The 24,697-nt window shown below is 39.0% G+C and overlaps 1 protein-coding gene and 1 long non-coding RNA gene across 2 annotated transcripts in view; both read right to left on the bottom strand.

The window, feature by feature from the left end:
* LOC149500181 (uncharacterized) overlaps positions 1 to 24,697 on the bottom strand; it is a 574,180-nt gene that overhangs the window by 363,217 nt on the left and 186,266 nt on the right. The window lies entirely within an intron of this gene.
* LOC114249072 (Kv channel-interacting protein 4) overlaps positions 1 to 24,697 on the bottom strand; it is a 147,075-nt gene that overhangs the window by 21,187 nt on the left and 101,191 nt on the right. Inside the window, exon 4 of the mRNA XM_089737630.1 lies at positions 225 to 419. Within this exon, the coding sequence (XP_089593756.1) occupies positions 225 to 419 (195 nt within the window). The remainder of the gene's footprint in view (positions 1 to 224; positions 420 to 24,697) is intronic.

Raw genomic sequence — 24,697 nt, 5'->3', positions numbered from 1 at the left:
CCCCGTATTTTTTTTTTATTGCTGATGTAGGCAAACGATTATACAGCCCACCTAACGGTGACTGGTTACTGTTGAATGGGTAATGGTTGTCCCATATTTTAAATCGGGACTCATGACTGCTTTATGGCAGAAATAGGCAGGCCTTTGGCACCTAACCTTTGGTCTCATATATGCCCAAGCATTATGACCGATTGGAAATGAGTTCAGTTTTCCGACAAACTTACCTCCTTGGGGGAAGAACTGTGAGTAAATAAGTTTGAAGGTGTCTTCTTTTACAACGCCGGTCGGACATTCTGCTTTGAAACCTCGGTAAAGTCTCTTGAGCTCGGGTTCTGTGAAGCGCGTGGCCCGTCGTAACGCAGCTATGGAGTCCGGCCTGTAACGAGGTAGTTGCTCACCCAACTCCTCGAATTCCGAATCTGGAACGAGAAACGATTACATATTACAACCAACAAGTCATTTTGGCGTTAATACTGAAACGTAGAAAAATATTTTTAGAGTCATCATTGACTACTTAAATGGCATCAGGAGAGATTTACCGTCTATAGATTATAGAATTAATTTTGTTTCTAGCAGAGTACCGATCTTCGTTGGAGATAAGTCCACGGGAATTTAAGTAGGAGGCTTTCTTTATATTGTAATACACCGATAGGTACGTGCTCTCCATCCACCATGAAATGTGGAGTCGAAGTCTAGATTTCTTATAGGGCTGTGGCGGTAGCCATCATGCAACGTAAGATATTTGACAGATGCCCGAATCTCGCTTACGACATTTTCAAGATAAAGCGCATATATACAAGTTCCGAACAACAACATTTGGACCGTCGGTCTACCGAGCAATATCACCCGCTCGGTGGAAGATCTTTCCTTTGACGTTTAAGCCTCCCCGCAGGGCTATCCCACCTTTCGAAATAGAACGCAAGATTGCTTCGCAGAAGAAATAAGAGGGTGATAATGTTTTATTATTATTTAATTGGCCTGAGATTCCGTCTCCATTAGATACTACTAGCCTAGTATCATTTAATAAAATATCCTTTGTTTGGATCGGGAGTTTTTTAAACAAATTACTGAAATACGTAATAGTCATATATTATTAATCCTGTATATCTAATTAATAATGTATAACTGAATAGGTACGGGAAGATTATAAAATTGATGATGTCTATAGATATTAAAAGGCGAAAGAATAATTAAAGTAAGGCAACGAAAATTCACGTAATGCTATATACAGCTGAGTACAATTAAAAGTAACGTAATTGCGAAATACGAAACTAAGTATAAGCGATAATTAAGTGAAATCGATACGTAACAATGTTGATCGCAGTTGCCTATTAATAGGCAGATATTACTTTCACGAGAAAGTTGATTTATTATGACTTCGCCGAGATCTCGGTGGCTATTTTCAGATATTCTCGCATTACACAGATCGTAAATACATATAAAGCCACACATTCATATTGATGTATGTACATACGTTGCGTGTGGTATTACGTGTGGTGGTACACGAAATTAGTTTTAGATTAAATTTATCTAGTTGTTTCCATATATAATACATTTTTTTACATTAACAAGATTGACGAATCATTATTTTCCTAGTTTCTTATTATAAATTTTAAAGGTATAAATCTCATAAAATCTGTGACTCACTCCAACATAAATGTTTGCTCTCACTCTGCGAAACATCGTGCCACATGGCGTCGCATTGCGAGAGCATCGGTATCGCAGGATCCGACTGATGCATGACCACGACCACTCTGTCAAGAGTGTACGAATAGGAAGAAATGTCATTGCTAATTCTTTGTTATGAATAAACTCATCCAATTCAATTGAAGAGAGCCGTAACATAGTGTAGACTTAAACTTTATGTCTCATGGATGGCGGTATTCGTGATGTTGAGGTTCGTAAGATTTTCTAAACAAAAAATTGACATAAATTCCCCCTTAGTTTACCATTTTTGGGGTCTGGATTTGGGGCTTAAATTTTGAAATATCCCGCCAACTTGCCCGGTAACCGCACGACCGCCGAACGCTATACCAGCGCCACGCGTTGCCACAGTGTGCGCAACGTTTTGAAAAGAAAGAGTCTATACAGACCTGAAGTCATCAGCAGTTGGCGATAAGTCCGTATTCCTTAACAACTATAAAATTAAAAGAAAAAAAGCGCTATCCCATAAATTGCTTTTAGGTTTACCATTTCATTACCAGTGGGACTAGGTGAGGAGGTATCAGGGCATTAGGACATATTTATATTTATAAAAAAGGCTTCAAAGAGTAAATATTAGATTTGAATCGTCGCTTTTCTGTATGTATAAGTAAATAGCAGTAATCACTAATCAGTCGATCTTAATTAACACAATGCTCGTAGGTAGTTAAAAACAAAAATAGTCCGGTCACCTGATTTCGCGACATCCAATGATTAATTTTTAATTACCTATTCGCTGATAGCTTATCGGGCTATTCTAGCTTCTTACGGACGGGTAGGTGAGCTCACGAGCTCAACCTGAGAGGGTTTGCTAAAACTAGCCCTAGCAAGGGCTTGAATCTACCGCCGGTTCGAAATTGCGACCCACTTCACGATCCGGATTCGGCAAGTTGTGTTTTTTTTCCTACCTATTTGCTGGTAGCCAAAGAGGCTATTCCAGCTATGCCCGGACGGATAGGTGAGCTCACGGGCTCAACCTGAGAGAATTTGCTAAGCACTAGCCCTAGCAATAGTAGTGTTTCGTCGAGCCGTGTCTGTTAGCTTGCTCGTCGAACTCTTCGTCGTAATGGACAAGTTCGACGGTGCTTGAAGAGTCTAAAAGCACCGAGAGTTGATCCGGGGGATCCGACAAGATATGTTTCGGGCGACGACCATCGAATGACAAACTTTCTCCTAGCCCACACAACATTGCACTTTTTAAATTTGGAAGACATTAACTGCAATTCACGATCGGATTCGCCAACTCGAGAAGCCGAGATGAAAGCATTGTATCCTTTACAATTCGTGGTTTATCAGTACAGAGTCGGTCTTTATTCTGACAGGTCGCACAATGGACCGCTAACAATGCCTTTCGACCGCGGAATCTCTATTGCGTTATCGTAAATCATTTATCAGAAATCAACATGTCATTGCAAAATGACTCTGTTGTATTATTTTATTTTTACACGGTATGTGTAATAATTTAATATACATACGGTACGGTACGGAAACTAATAATGTTTATAGAATTTTTGAAATTGATCCTCTTGTTATTTCAACAGCGGCGGTTCAACTATGACAATGCTGATCTTTTACGTGCGGGTAAATAGAGGAATTTTAAAGATAGATAAATAAAAATATGTATGTACCCTCTGTATCCATAGTTAATTGAAATCACATTACGTAAGGTAGTAGCCGGTCATAGTTACTGTTTTTTTTTTATTACTTTTATGGGTGGACGAGCTCACAGCCCACCTGGTGTTAAGTGGTTACTGGAGCCCATAGATATCTACGACGTAAATGCGCCACCCGATCTCAGTATAGTTACAACGGCTGCCCCACCCTTAAAACCGAACGCATTACTGCTTCACGGCAGAAATAGGCAAGGTGGTGGTACCTACCCGCGCCGGCTCACAAGAGGTTCTACCACCTTTAGTTATAGTCATAGTTACTGTATAAATTATCCATTTTAAACTTAATAAGCCGCAACAATGCAGCCATGTATAATAAGTATATTAATAATTCCGTAAGTTTCACGTAGATTCTGCAACGTGCATTGTATGTAAAATGAAAACTAATATGCAAGTATAATGCGCTAATCCGTGAGAAACTTTTACATATCCTTCTTTAAACGAGGCTTGTGGAGATTACTTAACGGTAGGCAGCGGCTTGGCTCTGCCCCTGGCATTGCTGAATTCCATGGGCGACGGTTACCACTCACCATCAGGTGGGCGGTATGCTCGTCTGCCTACAAGGGCAATAAAAAAAAAAGAGTATATTAAAGGAAACACACATGTTTTAAGTGGTAACACTAGAGCCACCGTCATATCTAATATAGTAAAACTTAATTAAATTATCAGTAAGTATTTACGGTACAAGTCAATGTAATTAATTTAAAAATAAAACTTTAAGAAAATTTTGTGATTAAACATTATTTACGGTTTAATTGTTTTACGGTTTAGGTTTAATCTTGCGTTTATAATTTTTGAATTCGTCTGACTTTTGGAATATTTTTGTTTTTCATAAAATACTAACGATTACTTCAATCACGAATTGAATATGTGCTGCAAAATAAATTAAATTTATTAAATTTTAAAGTCCTATTACAATATCTACATTCCAGATAAATAGTAGCCGCGTGCCTCCGAACTAATTGCCGATTCGCAAATTCGACTTAAATTCTATTTTCCTTGCAATTAGCGGGGATAAGTCGTAATTTATCGCGTCTCCTGCGGGACCTTGTGAGGAGGGTGCGACCGTGGCTACAGCGCGTCCTAAAAGATTAAAGGGATTCTGTGACATTACTTGAAATAGCACATTTACGTAAGACTCTGCAATTTATTCCTTAAAGCCATATTATTATATTAATTATACAGCCGTACGTACTTAAATCTATATACATACTCAGTTCATTTCGTTGCAAATCATAAGTTTTCATTCATTCATTTTATTCACTCATAATAGTTTTGGTAATTTTGTACTCAACTGGGTAGTGGTAAGTAGTGGAATATTTATTTCCAATTTAATAATTTAAATCGACTAAACAGTTTTGAGAAATAATTGCTTAAAATTGAGAAATAATTGCTTAAAATTTTAGGAGAAGATCGAAGAAGGAGGCTATAGCCGTTTCGAATGTTAATCTATGGTAGAATTTGTACAACGCGTATTTTGACGTCATAACTCGCTACAATGCCGAATGATTAAACGCTAAACAATATCTGTGTAACACGAAATAAAACCTTGCTTCTAAACGAATTTCATTTTAAATGTGGCTTTTGAAGGGACGAAATACTGGACGGGCCCGTTGACTATTCTCCACTGACTGACTATCGTCCACTTTATTTGCTAAATAAATTGCTCAACTAATTACTGTTAAGTTTAATATCTCCTCGCTATCTGTTACTGCAGGCGACTTTTTCTATTTTAATCTCCGTCTAGTTAACGCACTTTAATAAAAATACTGTTTAGGAAACGAAAACTGTAGTGTACGCAATGTCGGAACTTATATTATGAAAAATGAACAAGAGATTGCAACTAAAGGTAGTTTTCCAATTATAGCACAAGAGCGCATTATGCGGCATAATGCTCAACGTTGAATGTTCCATCTACAGCAACGCTTCGCAAAATCGAGCACTCTCAAAAGTACTGCTCTCGCGTGATACTCGCAATTGATACCGACTCAGTGACAGAAAATTGACAAGTGTTTTTTCTTTAAGTTGGCATTGGTCGAAATTTTGTTTATAATATCGTTAGTAATATTATTTAATGTTGAAAAAAATTGTAAGGCTTTCGTTTCATCGTAGTTTTTTAGAAATAATCAATGTTAATTAAAACTGTGCTAACTTAGCGCACTCTGCTGATGCATTTGAAAACTAATTCACGTTCCAATTAAGCTTCAGAATAATTCGGCATTGTGCGTCACTGAGTCGCATTATGCTCTGTAATTGGAAAACTACCTAAATGTTTTTTCCGGCTTGCGAAGTCTAATAAGCTTTTAAAGTTGCGTCATGTAGAAATCCATCTGTCGTGTGATTTAAATTAAACAGCTAACGGGCGGTTCGAATCGTGCCCGTTTCCGATTAGAATATTAAATTAACGTATAATGCGAGCAGGACAACCGGGAATTCAAAATTAGGTAATTTTCCGTGAGATCAACGTAGTACGTGGCTCGCCGCTCGTGACAAATCTTGCCTAAAACGAAATTTAATTTGGCCTTCATTTCTATTACAGGTGCAAAATCCGGCATCGGATTACGGGTTGATTGAAAATTTGTCCTATATACAATGGTAACGTGTGAAGCATTCGGTTATGGAAGCAAGTGGTTATTTGATAAATTATGAATTGCGTACTGCGTTTTATCGTTTGATTGACTTGAAATTGGATCTCATTAGTAAGTATATACAGTAAGTAGGTATGACTTCTTGTGAGTCCGCGCGGATAGGTACCACCGCCCTGCCTATTTCTACCGTGAAGCAGTAATGCGTTTCGGTTTGAAGGGTGGGGCAGCCGTTGTAACTATACTGAGATCTTAGAACTCATATCTCAAGGTGGGTGGCGCATTTACGTTGTAGATGTCCATGGGCTCCAGTAACCACTTAACACCAGGTGGGCTGTGAGCTCGTCCACCAATCTAAGCAATAAAAAAAAAAGTATTTACAGTTCGCATCAGTGCACCATTTCTTCGATTTTCTCAGTACGTCGTGTTTCCGATCCGGTGGTAGATTCTACGAAGTACACTGCTCTTGCTAGGGCTAGTGTTAGCAACGTCCTCAGGTTAGAGCCCCGTGAGCTCACCTACTCGCCCGGTTACGCTGGCATAAGCCGCTAGGTAGCATACGTAAGGAAAAAAAATCATTTTACAAAAATTATGGTGGTTTTACCAAGTAGGCCTGGTGGTAAGTGCATATTGAAGCCCCTAGACATCTACAACGTAAATGCCGCCACCTACATTGAGATATAAGTTCTTAGGTCTCAGTTTTTACAATACAGCGCCTGCCCCACCCTTCAAACCGAAACCCATTACTGCTTCATGGCAGTAATAAGCAGGGTAGTGGTACCTACCCGTGCGGACTCACAAGACGTCCTACCACCGGTAATCACAAGATGCCCTACCAATAGTAAGGTGGTCTTATTCAAAATGAGTTATCGGTGCTATAAATGCTATTCACAATTGTTCCAAAACGTGAAACATTTTTAACAGTCTTTCATAACGAGCTTATTAAGCTATGATATTTCATTATGAATAGAATCATTCGATTTCAGGGAAATTCACGGCCGAATTATTTGCTTACCTACTGGAACTTGTGCGGCTAATATGTATTTGCTTTTAGAACTGATTCTTGTATGATTTAATTAAAGCTACTTTCGCGTTTTCATATCGGGTGTTTTTATTGTCCATTATATTATTTCTATCTACATTGCTATACAGCTTTCGTGGTCACGACGACTAATTAAATTTATTGAGATCTGTTTTTGGTGGTTAGTCTATTAAATTAGTTTTGATAGTTTACGATCGTACTTCATTCATTGAACTAAATTATCTATAGAAATATGTAGATAGCAGAACAGAATTATTGACTTGAATTTGCGTATGAGCGATCACGTATAAAATTGAACAGCAGGTATCACGTCACGTATGTGAAGATATTATCATGCGAGGCCCCGGAGTGGCACTGGCTTACGGCTGGATTACGTGGGGCGTACGTGCGTCGAAACCGCAACAAACTACCGCCTTCCCGTGAAACTTAAGCGTTTTATTACGTTTCTTACGGACACGAAACAAGGCGAGTCGATACGGCGATTTAAAGTAAACGATATATGAAATGGGAAAGTCAATTTTAAATTGAATTATTAATGAGCTTAAATTAATATTATCAAAAAACAAGACCCATAACAGTTAGAGAGGTTATTGATCCCTGACTCGTCGAAAAAATGGTTAAGGAAAATGGCGTTTTCACAAAATCGTAAATAATGATAAAGAGTTTCATCATATTATATGGAATGTAAAATTTTATCACTGGTGGTAGGACCTCTTGTGAGTCTGCACGGGTAGGTACCACCGCCCCGTCTATTTCTGCCGTGAAGAAGTAATGCGTTTCGGTTTGAAGGGTGGGGCAGCCGTTGTAACTATACTGAGACCTTAGAACTTATATCTCAAGGTGGGTGGCGCATTTACATTGGAGATGTCTATGGGCTCCAGTAACCACTTAACACCAGGTGGGCTGTGAGCTCGTCCAACCATTTAAGCAATAAAAAAAAATAAAAAAATAGGTTATTTTCAAAAACAATTTCAAATTTCCGATTTAAATAAGAGAATTCATCGAAATAGGTAATACATATCGTGTCATAACTAGGCGTTCTCTTAATACTTTAAAGATTAGCGTTTAATATTCTTCACTGTCGTTTAAAATGTCTTTAGTGGTTTTCCAAAGACTTGACACGATCCATTTACATTTATTCCATATTCGTATGTGTAATTCTATAAAGGTTTGTGGTGATAGTAATGACCTCTTGTTTTATTGGTGAGTAAATTGTTTCTATTTCATGAGGCACTTGTCTTAACGGAACTAGTAAAACTGTGGACTTGTAGTGCCCAACCCAAATCCCTAAGGCACGGCTACCGCATTGCGTCTCATTATCGAAGCTACGTTTTGAATGTCGGGTAAGACGAAAGAATTATCGTTAGCCACACTACAGTCATATTAATAATATGTGCCAAATTGCTATTTTTAGGTTATTGAGATGACCAACCAGCCTGTGACTTTAAATGTACTGTTTTTTTATTTATTTATTGCTAGATGGTTGGACGAGCTCACAGCCCACCTGGTGTTAAGTGGTTACTGGAGCCCATAGACATCTACGACGTAAATGCGCCACCCACCTTGAGATATAAGTTCTAAGGTCTCAAGTATAGTTACAACGGCTGCCCTACCCTTCAAACCGAAACGCATTACTGCTTCACGGCAGAAACAGGCAGGGCGGTGGTACCTACTCGCGTGGACTCATAATAAATGTACTTTCCAATTTGTTTTTCAAAATCCCGTTTCAACGAATCGGTCTGTTGTATAACACAATTCCGGTTACATCCAGATTAAAAAGAATCATTCGCATGTCCGTTGTGGAATCGATAAACTTCTAAAGCGGTTTTGCGGATTGCGAGTCCAACTTTCTTCCATAGGCTTGATCGTGAAAGACTGCGCCGAAATTCAATTTCGCTCAACTCATATCGGATAATCGGCTCAGACGAGTCAGGTACGTACTTAAGTGGATGAATGGCGGTGTGGGAGGCTGTATCTACCCGGCTTGTAACATTCGTGGGTTACGATAATTTACGCCATGTAGCCAAAATTTATTTATTTTCTTATATACATATAAGTTAAAGATACGGAATGGAAAAAAAATCCGATGTGTTTAGATTTTATTAAGGAATTGAAATTAAATTCTCAGTTTTGGTTTATCGATTGAATATTTTGTGGTGTGATATATATTTTTTTAGTTTTATTCGTCTTCTGTGTGTCGAGATTTTAATAATATCATTAGTCTTTATTTATTATTATACTTGGACGAGCGAGTTTACAACATACCTAGTACTAAATTACGTATTTTATAGACATGACAGAAAATGTTGTTATATGATGTTGAAATCTCAATTCTATAATGTCTTTACTACTCTTGAAACCGTAAGCATTCGGCTAGAAAGATTCCTGTAATTACGTAAGTTAGAATCTCAGCGAAATTGATATTATTGCCTATGCGTTACCTTTCGTTGACTGATAGAGCATGCCTTACGGATTAGCTCCACCAATGTATACAAATTAAGTGTAATAAATAAATATATTTATTATACTAAGTGATTTCGTCATCATTAATCATTCGTCGGTTTTTTACTTATTACATTCAAAAGAAGGTGCCTGTGAGCCTGATAATCGCACCGGGTGTACCTGACATCTAATTTTTTAGGCCACGAAGACATAATCTAACTAAATGGATCCTGGCGCCATTCTGTTAAGATATCTAACTTTGTTTCGTGTTTTCGACCTCGAAAAGGCTTTCTTCTAATAAATAAAAGTTAATACTTTTATTTGTGTGATGGGTTCTGGCGTTGTTTCATTTTCTGAATTTGAACGGAATAAGAACTTAGTATGTAGAATGAGAAATTGCCTCTTAGCTCTCAACGGCGTGAAGGTTAGTGACAGTTGGCGTGTTCCAAAAATACGTTCACATTGTAATGTTGGCAGCATTTGGCTTTAGTCCATTCTTGACCGCATGGCAAAATTTCCGTTGCTTGAACGAGCAAAAAGCTATTTCTCTAGTTAGTATTCTATCACAAATCGTTGTGTTGTAAAAACAATGTGGTGGCAAAGTTATCGACTGCGGTACTTGGCAACTAATAATTTGGTAATTCAATCTTAATTTAGTATTTCAGCGCTTCAGGTTTTCAGTGGAATTATCATGTTATAATATTATAATTGTTGTATTGAGAAAATTAATTTTAAATTAAAAATTACTTGAGTGAATAAAAATATATATATTTTTAAACGTTTTTAGTATATTACTTAAGTTAAGTAAGTATACAGATTAATTTTGCCCCTTTTTTAGGTAATTCTTGATGTAAAAATTTATTTAATAATGTCCGTCGTTCGCTATATTATATGGTGAAATTTGTAGAAGAATTTCCTAAAATCGACAACAGTAGTCGACAAAAAACATTCAAGAAATACTAGTAACATACCTTGTTATTTAGACCCGTAACTAGTCTATCGATCGAAGCCATGTTAGATATAATTCTTTTTATATACTACATAGAAAACTTTTTATTACACAAACAAAATATAAGTACAAAAGCGAATGTAATGTTGTAGAACTATATATGAGCAAACCCTGGGATATAGGTGAAATATTGGATAATTTTTGTATTATTATTAGTTCATAGTACTATAAAAAAAAGAACTTTCAATTTTTCCGGATAACAAATAACTGGCCAATTGTGATTTTTTTTTATTGCTTAGACGTGGTGGACGAGCTCACAGCCCACCTGTTGTTAAGTGGTTACTGGAGCCTATAGACATCTACGATGTAAATGCGCCACCCACCTTGAGATATCAGTTCTAATGTCTCAAATATAGTTACAGCGGCTGTCCCACCCTTCAAACCGAAACGCATTACTGCTTCACGGCAGGAATAGGCTGGGTGGTGGTACCTACCCGTGCGGACTCACAAGAGGTCCTACCACCAGTAAAAATGTTATAGCTGTGAGCGTGAAAGTGTTAAACCAGTGATAGCTGACAACTTGACGTTAAGTCGTGATCGTAGTCCATGATGGACTGTATGTGAATGGTGCTGTTATCTTGAGTAATGGGTCTAGATTCTGATTCTGCTGATAGAATACAGCAAACTTATCCAAAAACAAACAAACTGGAACAACATCATCGCTTCGCGCATGGTGTTCTCTTCCTACAGTACTTCTAAGTTTATCCGGGGTAGTAAAATTTGAAATATAAGCTAATTAAGGCAAAGGGTTTTCAGAACTAGTCAATCTAATTAAATAAAGTGTATTGTATGATCAAAGATCAAAGTTGAGATTTTAAAGATAATTAACGTTGTACACGGAAATATCCCACAAATTCAACTCAATCCCTTAAGGCTTATCTACCAAATTGGTGACAACGAACTAAATACAGAGCTTATGTGACAATACTTAATGTTAACTTTAAGCCGTTGATGCTATGAGAAGCATTATTTAACTTTTAACTGAATTCCAGGCGTATTTTGATTTATTTTTAAATTTTGTTGTTTATATAATTAATTTATTAGTTTTATACACCGAATGAATATAAAGTTTGTAATATTTATTCTAAAGAAAATGTAAAATGGTTTACAACGAAGGATGGAGGTTTATTAATTCATTAGTTTACTTGCAGTAAAGCCGCAAGCCAAGTTGAATAATAAAAGAATGTGAAAGTTTGCAGAATAATCAAAGAATAATATGTTTATAATGACTTTTTATTGGCCAGATGAACGCAGTGAGCGTCACGGTTTAATATAAACTGAATTTAAAAATGTTATATTTTTAAAAGTTTATAGGTGTACAATTATATATAATTTGGCATTAAAGCTAGATTGTATTTCAAGATTTTATTGTTTTTTAATTATTTATCCGGGGTTAATTTTAAAATGTATTTTTATTTTATTTTTTATTGCTTAGATGGGTGGACGAGGACCTATCACCAGTAAAATCAATCTATCAAATCTAATTGTTAATCTATCGAGTGGTATCGAATAGCATCACAATCAAATTGTCAATCTAATCAAATACTATCGAATAGTATTTCTGTCTGAATAAAGTTTTGGCTATCAAGTTTATAGCCTACTTGACGTTAAGCGGTTACTATTGTCCATGGACATCGGCGATGACAAGGGCTAGCTTTGATACTGTCTACCGAAGCAAGCGGAGCAGTTCTAACTGTAAGCTAAATGAAAACATAAAATGGAAAAATGTTGTGTCAACCCTAGGACAAGAAGACATTATTATATTATGTACACAATGTATTACACAAATTTGTTAATAAATTACCTCGCATTGGTTATTGATGGTACTATTTAAGTAAGAAAATAATTTAATTACATAGTATAACAACATTTTATTCTTAATGAATAGCACAATAACTGATGCATATATATGTTTGGAGGTAGGTAGTGTTTTTCATTGAAACGGTACCGACTTCTCTGTGTTTAAATTTAAATTATATATAAACATTTAAATTATATAAAAATTCACAGAGAAATTTCAAATTGCGTTTTGCTTTCAAAACTTTTTAGTACGAATGCTAAAGTAAAGTCGAAAATAAGCATTTAATTTATTTCATAAGAAAGAAATTTCAAATTAAAAAATGTCTTTAAATTTTAGAGGACAGTTATATTTCGTAATTTTGACTTATTTTTTTGTTTTAACTGTTTTATGATTTCATTGAATGTGTCAATAATAATTACTACGAGTATATACGAGTACATATTTATTACAATCTTATGTTTATACATGTTTTTTCAAAAAACGATTAATAAAATTAACTTTTTTAAACAAACTCAATAAAATATAGTTTTCATATTTCATATTGTGCTACCCCGGATAAATTTCGAAATACTGTAGGAAGAGAACACCATGCGCGAAGCGATGATGTTGTTCCAGTTTGTTTGCTTTGGATAAGTTTGCTGTTGTTCTACAACATAAGCCCCCAGTGATTGAGGCTCCAGAGTGAGAAACCTCCTCACAATAAACGCCGTATCAAGGATAATTGATTCCTATACCAGGCCCCTAACCCAGCGGGATGACGAAAGTTTCTTGAGGTGTTCGTCGAAACTATTCGCTATCAAACCATGCATCGACACAACTATCAGAACAATGAAGGTTGAATCAAAGTGGCGCATGGCGGTAGTCTCGTGGGCCAGGCCTTCATATTTTATTTAATCTTTATTATTGCGTTAGTTCCTGATCGAAGACGGTCTTCTTCTCACTAGGGTAGTTTAACAAGAGTAGTCGTGGTCAATTATGATAATCCGTAAGTGACACTGCGTATTATTCTACGCTAATAATCTCGCCTCGCTGCCTCTCTGATGCAAATGCTAGTCAAGATCTTTCTCTGGTCAGTTTATAGCGTAAGAAAAGTTTATTCAGTAAATACGCTTATCGTTATGTGTATTGGAAATATTCCTGCACCTCTTAGTAAGAATTCGCATTCAAATAATTTCATTTCGTAATTTACTACACAATAAATCAATATTCAATTCGTTCTTAGATCGCTCTTACATTCCGTTCCGAATTTATTTTGCTGACCGAACAACGGACAAAGCGAAATTATCGGAATTCTATTTTTACTTTTAGGGTACGGAATCTTAAAATGTATTTTATCAGGACGTATTTTTATTAGTCTATACGAGCAGATAATTTTTTCGCTTATTTGAAACTACGTTGAATCGACCTTGATAATAAACTATTTGTAAAGTGCTAAACTTCAGACACAGCTCATTGTGTTTCTCACCGGGTTTTCTCAATGGTTCTGATGGTACAAGGGCGGGATGATAAGTAACTAGCCTAACAATACAACGCTTAACTTTTCGGGATAAAAATAATTTTGTTTTTCGACATATCTCCGTGAACCTCTACGCACTTATTCCACCTTCGTTCTAAAGCAGTAATCCCTTCCATAAAATGATTTCTTTCGAAGCCTGCAAAATTTTCCTATACAGCGGCTATGACTTCATCATTTGTGGTAAATTTCTGTCCGCCCAAAAAAGTTTTGAGCTTAGGGAATAAGTGGAAGTCTGATGGCGCTATATCAGGCGAATAAGGTGGGTGGGACGGCAAATCATACTTAAATTCGTTGATTTTTGCCATAGCTTTAACACATGTGTGAACCCTAGCGTTGTCTTGGCGGAAGATGATTTTTGTTTCGCCAAATCTGGTTGTTTTTGCTGAATACACTGATGAAAATTATCTAGAAGATTAGCGTAGTATTCTCCATTAATCGTTTGACCTTTAGGAAGGTAATCTATCATCAAGATTCCATCTGCATCCCAAAAGACGGAAGCCATCACTTTTCCAGCCGACTTTACAGCCATGGCTTTTTTGGACGCGGGAATCGCGATTGCGTCCACTGTTTTGATTGAATTTTTGATTCTGGCATGTTATAACGAACCCATCTTTCATCTGTTGTTACAAATCGACGTAAAAAAACGGCATTATTACTCTGAAACGGTCCAGACATTCTTTTGACTTTTGTACCCGAATCTTCTTTTGATCGTGCGTAAGCAATAGCGGCACCCAACGGGCCCATGACTTTTTCATATTTAATTCCTCACTTAGGATATGATGTACCCGTTCTTTTGAGATACCGGTAGTGTCAGCTGTGTCAGATAACTTCAATCGTCGATCTGTTAAAACCATATCATGTACTTTCACGACCATTTCCGGAGTCGTGACGCTTTTTGGACGTCCGGGGCGGGCTTCATCTTGGACACATGTACGACCGCGTTTAAACTCAGCCACCCAGTTTTTTTCTATGGCATAAGAAGGAGCACATTCACCCTAAGCATTATTTAACTCGTCATAGATATATTTCCCCTTCATGCCCTTCATATAAAGAAACTTTATCACCGCTCTTTGTTCAATTTTATCCATTTTGAAAACACTTGACGAAATATATTTTGAAATGACAAAAAATCAATAAAATTTTCACGCCACCAAATTCAAATTTAGAACACAGGTAGCCAGAGATACGAATTTAAAAATGACATATTTATTTTTTAAAGTTTAAGTTTTTAAATAGTAGAGGCTAGTTACTTATCATCCCGCCCTCGTAGATTCTGCGAAGCATTGCTCTTGCTAGGGCTAGTGTTAGCAACACTCCCGGTTTGAGCTGGGCAATATTCATCAGGTTAGAGCCCAGTGAGATCACCTACTCACCCGGTTTTTCTAGTATAATCTCTCGAGGTTACTAGAATAGGTAGGAAAATAAATAAAAAGTAAATGTATGAAGGTTTAAATGTTTAATTTATGAGTACTGTAGTATTTTATTTATTTATTTATAACTTTATATACTAGACAGTATAAGGGCGGACTTAATGCCATAGGCATTCTCTGATAGTCTACCTTAGGGTAGTGCAGAGATGAACCTTGGTAGGTGTAGTGTGAAGGTGATATTACTTAAACAAATTTGTATATATAACATACATAATATTTATAGATACAAATACTCGTACTTAAATAAATACATATACATAAATATATACATATAGAAATATATATAAATAAATATTATCAATTAGATGACTCTGCTAACTCTCTGAGAAACAGTTCTCGAACCTCGAAGTATTTTCTTGATTTTGTGAGTTGGAGACAAAATTAAAACTACTTTTACGTTTTAATCTCGCATTTTTTTTGTGATCACAGTTTATCCCGGCGTTTCGAATACTGTACAGTTTTCAAGTTTACGACCACTGACGACATCTGTCGTGGTCTAAGTGTTAACGTGAGATTGATCCGTAAAATTATTTTTAATTATGAGTAAAGATTAAGTCAATACTACCTAAAATATATGGGAATGAATGTATTTTTTTAATGGCTGTAGAACACGAGCTATTAGGTTTGCAGCGATTGAGTCCAGCGACGTCACATCATGTATACTATACCACAGAGACATGAAGTCGAAGTCTAAATTGTATTGTGTTAAGATATATTCTCATAATACTTACTATTACGCGCTGGGATTCGGGATAAATAAAATTCCACCAAAGTACAACTAAAAACTGTATTTAATACTTAGAACACTTAAAACACTTCACAAGCACTTTAAAATTCTCAATTCACTTCTTTCGCTTCGCTTCAGGTGATCCGTTCGCTGTTTCGCTTCCAGTAGTTCCAATTACTGACTGATTGCGTGCCATCTCTGCAACGCTTTTATAGTCGATACCACATCCCTAGAATCATCGAGAGTATTCCACACACCTCTAGTATTGTGTTTCCGCTAGCTGACAATAGATGGCATTGTACTTCTCGAGCGTTCTAGGTGCTACTACATCATTTGATATTCGTTCGACTATTCGGCGATAGATGGCGTTACTCTTACCGGCGTAGCAGTACTAATAACGTGCAGTGTTTTTATAATTTATATCACATAGCGCGCATAATACTATTAAATGCATTGATTACGTGCTTGTTCGAGTGATTTAACGTTGTGAATCGCAGCTTTCGTTCAGGGTTATAAATAGTACGAACAGTGAACTAATTAAGACTTATTATTTATTCCCTGTATGCAGCCAACTTTCGAGCGCAAAGTGCTCGTGTAATTTCCGCCGGTCGACCACAATCGTTTACAAAGCAACACATTTGAAGCCTATTAAGAAAAATCGGAATTCCAAACGACAAATGCCGCAGTCTAATTTTTTTTTTGTTATTTAAGATGCATTCAAACATTAAAAGCAAAACGTGAAAGTATTTTTAAAAAAACTCGAATCGAATTCGCGAACACAATAATGAAATTCATGAAGATATCTGCGTGTTTTTGGTTTTCTATTTGAGAAGATTTGATATTGTTATTGTATTTGTTGTTGCATGTTAGAACTGAAGATTTTGATATTATAAAAACACCCAAACACACACACACACACACACAGCTACACATTTTTCATTTTCCGTATGAAAACTAACAGAATTCGACTCAAGAAGTTAAATAAAACAGCAACAGAAAAATACATGTCGATATATCTTGATTACTCGCAAAGCGGTTGTTTTCTCAAAGGCTCTTATTATTTACCCCGCACGTTGCTTTTGTTTCTGACGTTATTATTTTATGTTACTTTCTGTTCTTACTACGGTAACCCGAATAATAAATGATAATTTGAATAACAAAACTATACGTTTTCGATTCTATGCATATTAAATAGAAAATAGACATAAATTTTTTGTTTTATGTTCAAACACAAAAATGTGTTTAATACATAATGCATTTCCAAAAAAAATATTTAGAAATTGTTTTTGTATGCAGCTTTAACTTATTTAAATTTGCAAACTTAATATGTTGGTCAGATCAGATTTTTGTATGAGACAGCACCAGATGACAATTGCTTATTATGGTATTTTAAATTTACATTTTTTATTTATTAAATAAACAATATTTTTACTATACATATAGCTGTTACATCGAACTTTTAATTACTGTAGGAATTGTTAAAATTATGTGCAACACGAGTGATTAAAATGTTCTTATTTGATTTCAATGCAGCATTCACATGGTGATGTCTCTGGATAATGTTAACAATTAAACACAAGATGGGAGGTGGAGTGGTGGAGCTGCTAGTACGAAGAATTAAAATTTTATTACAGTTATATTTTCTCTGGATACTGCATGCTTGCTCGAAGCAGTTGCATTCAAGTATGAAGGGTAGACCAGACCACAATTACGATAGTCACATAACAACACGTGAGCTCGCACTCGCAGGTTGAACCGCCCTGCCTATTTCTACCGTGAAGTAGTGATACGTTTCGGTTTGTAGTGTGGGACAGCCGTTGTACTACAAAATTGAGACTTAGAACTCATGCCTCTTGCCCTAAACATGTCATTACGGATCCTCCCGATCCATTAACGGTGCTTTTAGGTACTTCAAGCATCGGTCACCGTCTTCGCCGAACCCGTTGCTTGCGACGAAGGGCTCGACGAGTAAATTAACCAATAGACACAGCCCACTGAGTTTCTCGCCGGATCTCAGTCGGTCGCGTTTCTTATCTGGTGGTAGATTCTGCAAAACATTGCTGATGATCTCACATACACGTCAACGAGAAGCTGAAATAGCCTCTCAAGGCTATCGTAGGCATAATAATAATAATAATAATAAAGCCTTTTAATTCCGAACTACAACCATGAAATTTAACATTTTTGTGTTTTTTTTTTTTACATTTTATTTATTAAAATATATCTCGCAGTTCGGCGTGCCTCGTGGCATAGGCCTCCTCCAGCTCTCTCCATTGGGCTTGGTCCTCTGCAGCTCTGGTCCAGTATTTGTTTTTTTTTTCCTATCTATGCCTACGATCCGGACCATACTGGATCGTAGGCATAGGTAGGAAAAAAAAACAAATCTCAAAGTAGGTGCCGGAATTTACGTTGTTGATGTCGCGCTCATCGATTAGAATCAATCAAAATAAACGATCGAAGCATCGTATTCTAAATTTAAATCGAAGCAAGGAAAAGTTAAATCATAAAGTAATATCGGAACAAACGGTAGTGGCAACAAAATGGCGCCGTGAAATATCGCGTGATTTGTGTGAGCGCTTCCTTCCGCGTTTTGCACCTCCGCAGGATTCGCTCGCTCGCACTCCCGGTACCGGGGAAAATGTTTTTCAACGAGATACGTAATTGTTTGAACCGTCACGCAAGACGCTTTCTTGATCAATAAGTCAGTGACGAATTAGGTGAGGATTTATTCGATCGGTAAACGGTTATATTATTCTATTGGTACCTACCAAAATAATAAGAAGGCTAAGCTATAAGCTAACACTCTTCTATAACACGGTAGATAAGTTCCTACAATGACCTGTGTTGTGCGAAACTGTATTAAATGAAACTAGAAACCAGTGCAATAAATAAAAGTTTAAAAAAACTAAAAAAAAAACGCTTTTATAGAAAATCCAATTAAAAAATAAAAAATAAATTTTAATATATTTGAATTAAAAATAGTGTAACAAAAAATTATGTTATTGTGAAAAAAGCGTGGGGTGCATGGTATTAATAGTTATAAATATTTTACGAACATATATGACTAGAAGGTTTATTTTGAAAATCTTCTCAAAAGCCTGCCTAATCCTGATTATCCTAGTAAGGATAACGGATCAAACTATTTAAAATGTTGAATTGTCATCGGTCCTTAATAAGTATACCGAATTTCGAGTTAATCCGACCTTTTGAAGGGGCGCAAAATCATGTTCAAGGATTCCGTTACATACTAACATACGTATGAAGCTAATAAAAGCGTATTAAAAAGGAGAATAAATTTTCTGAATGAAACCTCTCAACTATGCCTATATGTATTTTTTTACCTATTATGCATAAAAAATAAGCAGTACAATTTCGGTTATTCCCATATATTGTGAGTCCATAGTGCATAATGTAATTTTCTAAATAATTTCAAACAAAAATCTTGTTGTCGTGTTGTAGACGCGCCGTGTTAAGAGTGTTATGGTGAATTTTTCGTTTCCGCTAGAGTTGAAATGTATTGTAAAATAGCGTGTTATAAGAGGTTTATTTAGCATTGTAGGTGAGTCATGAGTTCGGTTTCTAATAACTAAGTGCAATCATTATTTTATATTTAATTACTATGAACGTTTTGCTATTTTAAAACGCTTTTATTAGCTAAGTGGTATGTATGTTTCTATGTAATCTAAGGGAATCATTGTATTTTATTTTCATCGATTTCAAGAAGGCCGTTTAACAGAAAATTTGCACACGATTTAAGACCATCATACCATCATTACGGGTTCAACTATGTTAATGTCGCTGCCCATAAGTTCTAAGTCTCAAATAGGTTTTTTGCTCTTCTGTTTTGACTACAATTAAAGAAACTTCATTTAACTTTCATTAAAAAACGTTCATATACAACTTCTTAAATTTAATTACAATACGCGAGACACTGACGTTACGAACTTCGAACTGAAATTTATAAAAACGGCATCATAAAAACAAAGAGTACATATACTCGTACTTAAGCTGCACAACCAATCTACATCAAATGCAAAATAATAGACAATCTAAACAGAAGTATAACCATAGAGTATAGTAGCAATATATAGAGTAAAGTTAGGTTACGTATGAACTTGTCTAATAAAATAAGTTTAAGTACCAAATGTGAGATAGTCAAAGTCTTTTATGTTACGTTCATTATTTCCTGAGTGTTGTGAATTGGCACTGTTTCAAGACTCTGCTAGGCAACTATACGCCCACTTGTTTCTTGGTTTAACTTACCAACGCGCTGTTAAAATATTATTATCTAGTAGTGAAGTTTTGAAGACACAAGTTCTGTATAGCTGTAGGTAAATAACTTCTCATAATAGTACTCTGGTACTGAGAATATCTGATGTCTTAATGGCAGAGTTTTTTATACAGATAATACGTACTAGCATTTTCTGTACTTTTGCATTGTTCGTCGATAGACTAAAAGTATCTACTTAAATTCTAATGAGCAAAACGTTAGTAAGCAACTACAGCTCATGAAATATTTTGATAATGAAGGGTAGTGTTTAGTTATAAAAATGAAACCTGCAATGACTTGTGAATTAATTGTTTTAAGCCTAGTTTTATGAATTTAGGTACTACCATCCTACGCATTTCTGCAACGGAGCGAAGTCAAGCGTTCCAGTTTGAATGTTGGAACTGCGTTTTTACAATAAGTTTAAAATTTCAAATAAAGGTCTCAGAGTGAGAGGCAGAACTAAGGTCATTCCGATAGAGGCACCCGTCACGTGCGGACGTGCTCATCGTCCACTCGATCGCCCGGTCTTTGTTCGCCCGGCTTTTGTTAGCCCGGCCATTGTTCGCGCGGCCTGTGTTCGTGATACATCTGCCGACCAAGTGTGTTTCCTGGAAGCTTTTATTTGTTTTGTTTTAGTTATTTTTGTGTTCGTGGAACATTTGCCGACAAAGTGTTTTCCTGCAAGTATTTATTTGTTTTGTTTCTTTTTGTAATTTCTGTTTTGTTGTGCTTTTTCTTTGTCCTGTAGTAATCGCGCCGCATTGCCACCTGTGTTCAATAGAACCGCTCAGGTCCGAGAAGTTGGGGCCTCGCCGCAAGGCGAGTGTTTCAAGACCCGGGGCCGCCCCACCTGGGTACTCAGCGAACATGGACGCTGTATTCGCGGAATTCCTCCGACTTCGCCACCCACAGCTCGCCTCAGAGTTTCTGGCCTTCAAGGCCAATCACACTGCGAGCCCTCTCGAGGACTCCGCCGCGCTCGCTGCTCCTGCGTCGCCTGTACCTGCGTGCAGAGCTTCTGCATTGAGCACCGCAGCCTCTGTCGTGCCTGCCGCTCCCGTGTCGCCTATACTGGCGAGAAAAGCTGCTGCGTCGTCCGCCGTGACCATCGTTTCAGCTGAGCGATCATCCGCGGCCTCCGTCGCGCCCTCTAAAACACCTACACTTGCTCGTAGGTCGCCTGCACCCGCCTCCTCGTGCTCCGACTCTGACTCGGACATGGAGGTCGACCTCGCCCCCGTCTCATCGACGGATGGATTCACCCTGGTACAGAAGGGTAAGAAGCGTGCCGCGGAGTCTCGAGCTCCCGCGGCCGCTAAAATTAGCAAAGCCGTGAACGCGTCGCGCCCCCGCCCTCAGACTCCCGTTGCGCCTCCAGCCCGTGCCACTCCGTCGCCGCGTCCGGTGGCACAAAATAAAATCCAGACCCCTCCCCCGGTTATCCTTCAGGAGAAGGCAGCTTGGGATCGAGTTTGCCTGGCCCTTAAGACCAAAAATATAAATTTCACGAATGCCCGTAACCTCGCGAACGGCATTCAAATTAAGGTTCAAACACCTGACGACCATAGGGCCCTCTCTTCTTACCTCCGTAAGGAACGTATAAGTTTCCATACTTATACGCTCCAGGAGGAGCGCGAACTCCGCGTTGTAATACGCGGAATCCCTAAAGAGTTAGATGTAGAGCTCGTCAAGGCCGATCTGTTAGAACAGGGCTTTCCAGTGAATTATGTGCACCGTATGCACACCGGTCGCGGTAGGGAGCCATATAATATGGTTCTAGTCACCCTCCAGCCTACCCCCGAGGGTAAGAAAATCTTCAACACACAGACCGTCTGTAGGCTCTCCGGTATCGCCATCGAAGCCCCCCATAAAAAAGGCACTCCTAGCCAGTGCCATAACTGTCAATTGTACGGGCACTCTTCCCGTAACTGTCACGCGCGCCCCCGATGTGTTAAGTGTTTGGGCGATCACGCCACGGCCCTCTGCGCTCGCGACCAAAAAACCGCGACGGAACCGCCTAGCTGCGTCCTGTGTCGAACACAGGGTCACCCCGCGAATTACCGTGGTTGCCCCCGAGCCCCTAAAATAAATCGCCGCGTCGCCCGCCAAAACCGCCTCCGAGCTTCCGGCCCAGACATCAAAGCCTCGGCACCCTCTGCGTCGCAGGCTAAGCCAGCGTTCGTTCCGGCGGCGGTGCCCAGTGTCTCGGCCTGGGCAAAACCGCTGCCGTACACGAACACGGCTACAACTCCCTCCTCCGCGATTCGTCCCGCCCCCGCGACTCGTCCCTCTCCCGCGACTTGCCCTCCGACCGCGTCCGAAAATCTCGCTTTAGCGATCGACTTCTTTCAGTCGATCAACTTTGAGCGCGTTAACGCTTTGGGCGACGCCATTCGCGCTGCCTCCACTGCACAACACTTTATCGCGGTTGTGCAAGAATACGCCGACGTATACGCGTCATTAAATACGTACGTCCTCCCCTCACTCCGCCGGTAATCAATAGCGTATATAAGTAGAATAAAGCCCCTATCCGTGACGATAGGATTTTTTAACGCTTACGGTCTCGCAAATCAACGTGATCAGGTTTCTGACTTTTTGCGTGACCATCAAATTGATATCTTTTTAGTGCAGGAGACCCTACTTAAGCCCGCGCGCCGTGACCCTAAAATCGCGAACTATAACATGGTCAGGAACGACAGGCTCTCTGCCCGTGGTGGTGGTACCGTCATTTACTATAGAAGAGCCCTGCATTGCGTCCCGCTCGATCCTCCCGCGCTCGCTAATATCGAAGCATCAGTGTGCCGAATCTCACTGACGGGACACGCGCCGATCGTTATCGCGTCCGTTTATCTTCCACCGGATAAGATCGTTCTAAGCAGTGATATCGAGGCGCTCCTCGGTATGGGGAGCTCTGTCATTCTGGCGGGCGACCTAAATTGTAAACACATCAGGTGGAACTCACACACCACAACCCCGAATGGCAGGCGGCTTGACGCGTTAGTCGATGATCTCGCCTTCGATATCGTCGCTCCGCTAACCCCGACTCACTACCCGCTAAACATCGCGCATCGCCCGGATATACTCGACATAGCGTTATTAAAAAACGTAACTCTGCGCTTACACTCGATCGAAGTAGTTTCAGAGTTAGATTCAGACCACCGTCCCGTCGTTATGAAGCTCGGTCGCGCTCCCGATTCCGTTCCCGTCACGAGGACTGTGGTGGATTGGCACACGCTGGGCATCAGTCTGGCTGAATCTGATCCACCATCGCTCCCGTTTAACCCGGACTCTATTCCGTCTCCTCAGGATACCGCTGAAGCCATAGACATCTTAACGTCACACATCACCTCGACATTAGATAGGTCATCGAAACAAGTTGTAGCGGAGGACTTCCTTCACCGCTTCAAATTGTCCGACGATATTAGGGAACTCCTAAGAGCTAAGAACGCCTCGATACGCGCCTACGACAGGTATCCTACCGCGGAAAATCGTATTCGAATGCGTGCCCTACAACGCGACGTAAAGTCTCGCATCGCCGAAGTCCGAGATGCCAGATGGTCTGATTTCTTAGAAGGACTCGCGCCCTCCCAAAGGTCTTACTACCGCTTAGCTCGTACTCTCAAATCGGATACGGTAGTAACTATGCCCCCCCTCGTAGGCCCCTCAGGCCGACTCGCGGCGTTCGATGATGACGAAAAAGCAGAGCTGCTGGCCGATACATTGCAAACCCAGTGCACGCCCAGCACTCAATCCGTGGACCCTGTTCATGTAGAATTAGTAGACAGTGAGGTAGAACGCAGAGCCTCCTTGCCACCATCGGATGCGTTACCACCCGTCACCCCGATAGAAGTTAAAGACTTGATCAAAGACCTACGTCCTCGCAAGGCTCCCGGTTCCGACGGTATATCTAACCGCGTTATTAAACTTCTACCCGTCCAACTCATCGTGATGTTAGCATCTATTTTCAATGCCGCTATGGCGAACTGTATCTTTCCCGCGGTGTGGAAAGAAGCGAACGTTATCGGCATAGATAAACCCGGTAAACCAAAAAATCATCCGACGAGCTACCGCCCGATTAGCCTCCTCATGTCTCTAGGCAAGCTGTATGAGCGTCTGCTCTACAAGCGCCTCAGAGATTTCGTCTCATCCAAGGGCATTCTCATCGATAAACAATTCGGATTCCGTACAAATCACTCATGCGTTCAACAGGTGCACCGCCTCACGGAGCACATTCTTGTGGGGCTTAATCGACCAAAACCGTTATACACGGGAGCTCTCTTCTTCGACGTCGCAAAAGCGTTCGACAAAGTCTGGCACAATGGTTTGATTTTCAAACTATTCAACATGGGCGTGCCGGATAGTCTCGTGCTCATCATACGGGACTTCTTGTCGAACCGCTCTTTTCGATATCGAGTCGAGGGAACCCGCTCCTCCCCACGACCTCTCAAAGCTGGAGTCCCGCAAGGCTCTGTCCTCTCACCCCTCCTATTTAGCTTATTCGTCA

This window comes from Bombyx mandarina, chromosome 23 (assembly GCF_030267445.1).
Source record: "Bombyx mandarina strain Sakado chromosome 23, ASM3026744v2".
Lineage (NCBI taxonomy): Eukaryota > Metazoa > Arthropoda > Insecta > Lepidoptera > Bombycidae > Bombyx > Bombyx mandarina.
Note: the sequence above shows the minus strand (reverse complement) of the source record. Positions and strands in the feature narration are given on the sequence as shown.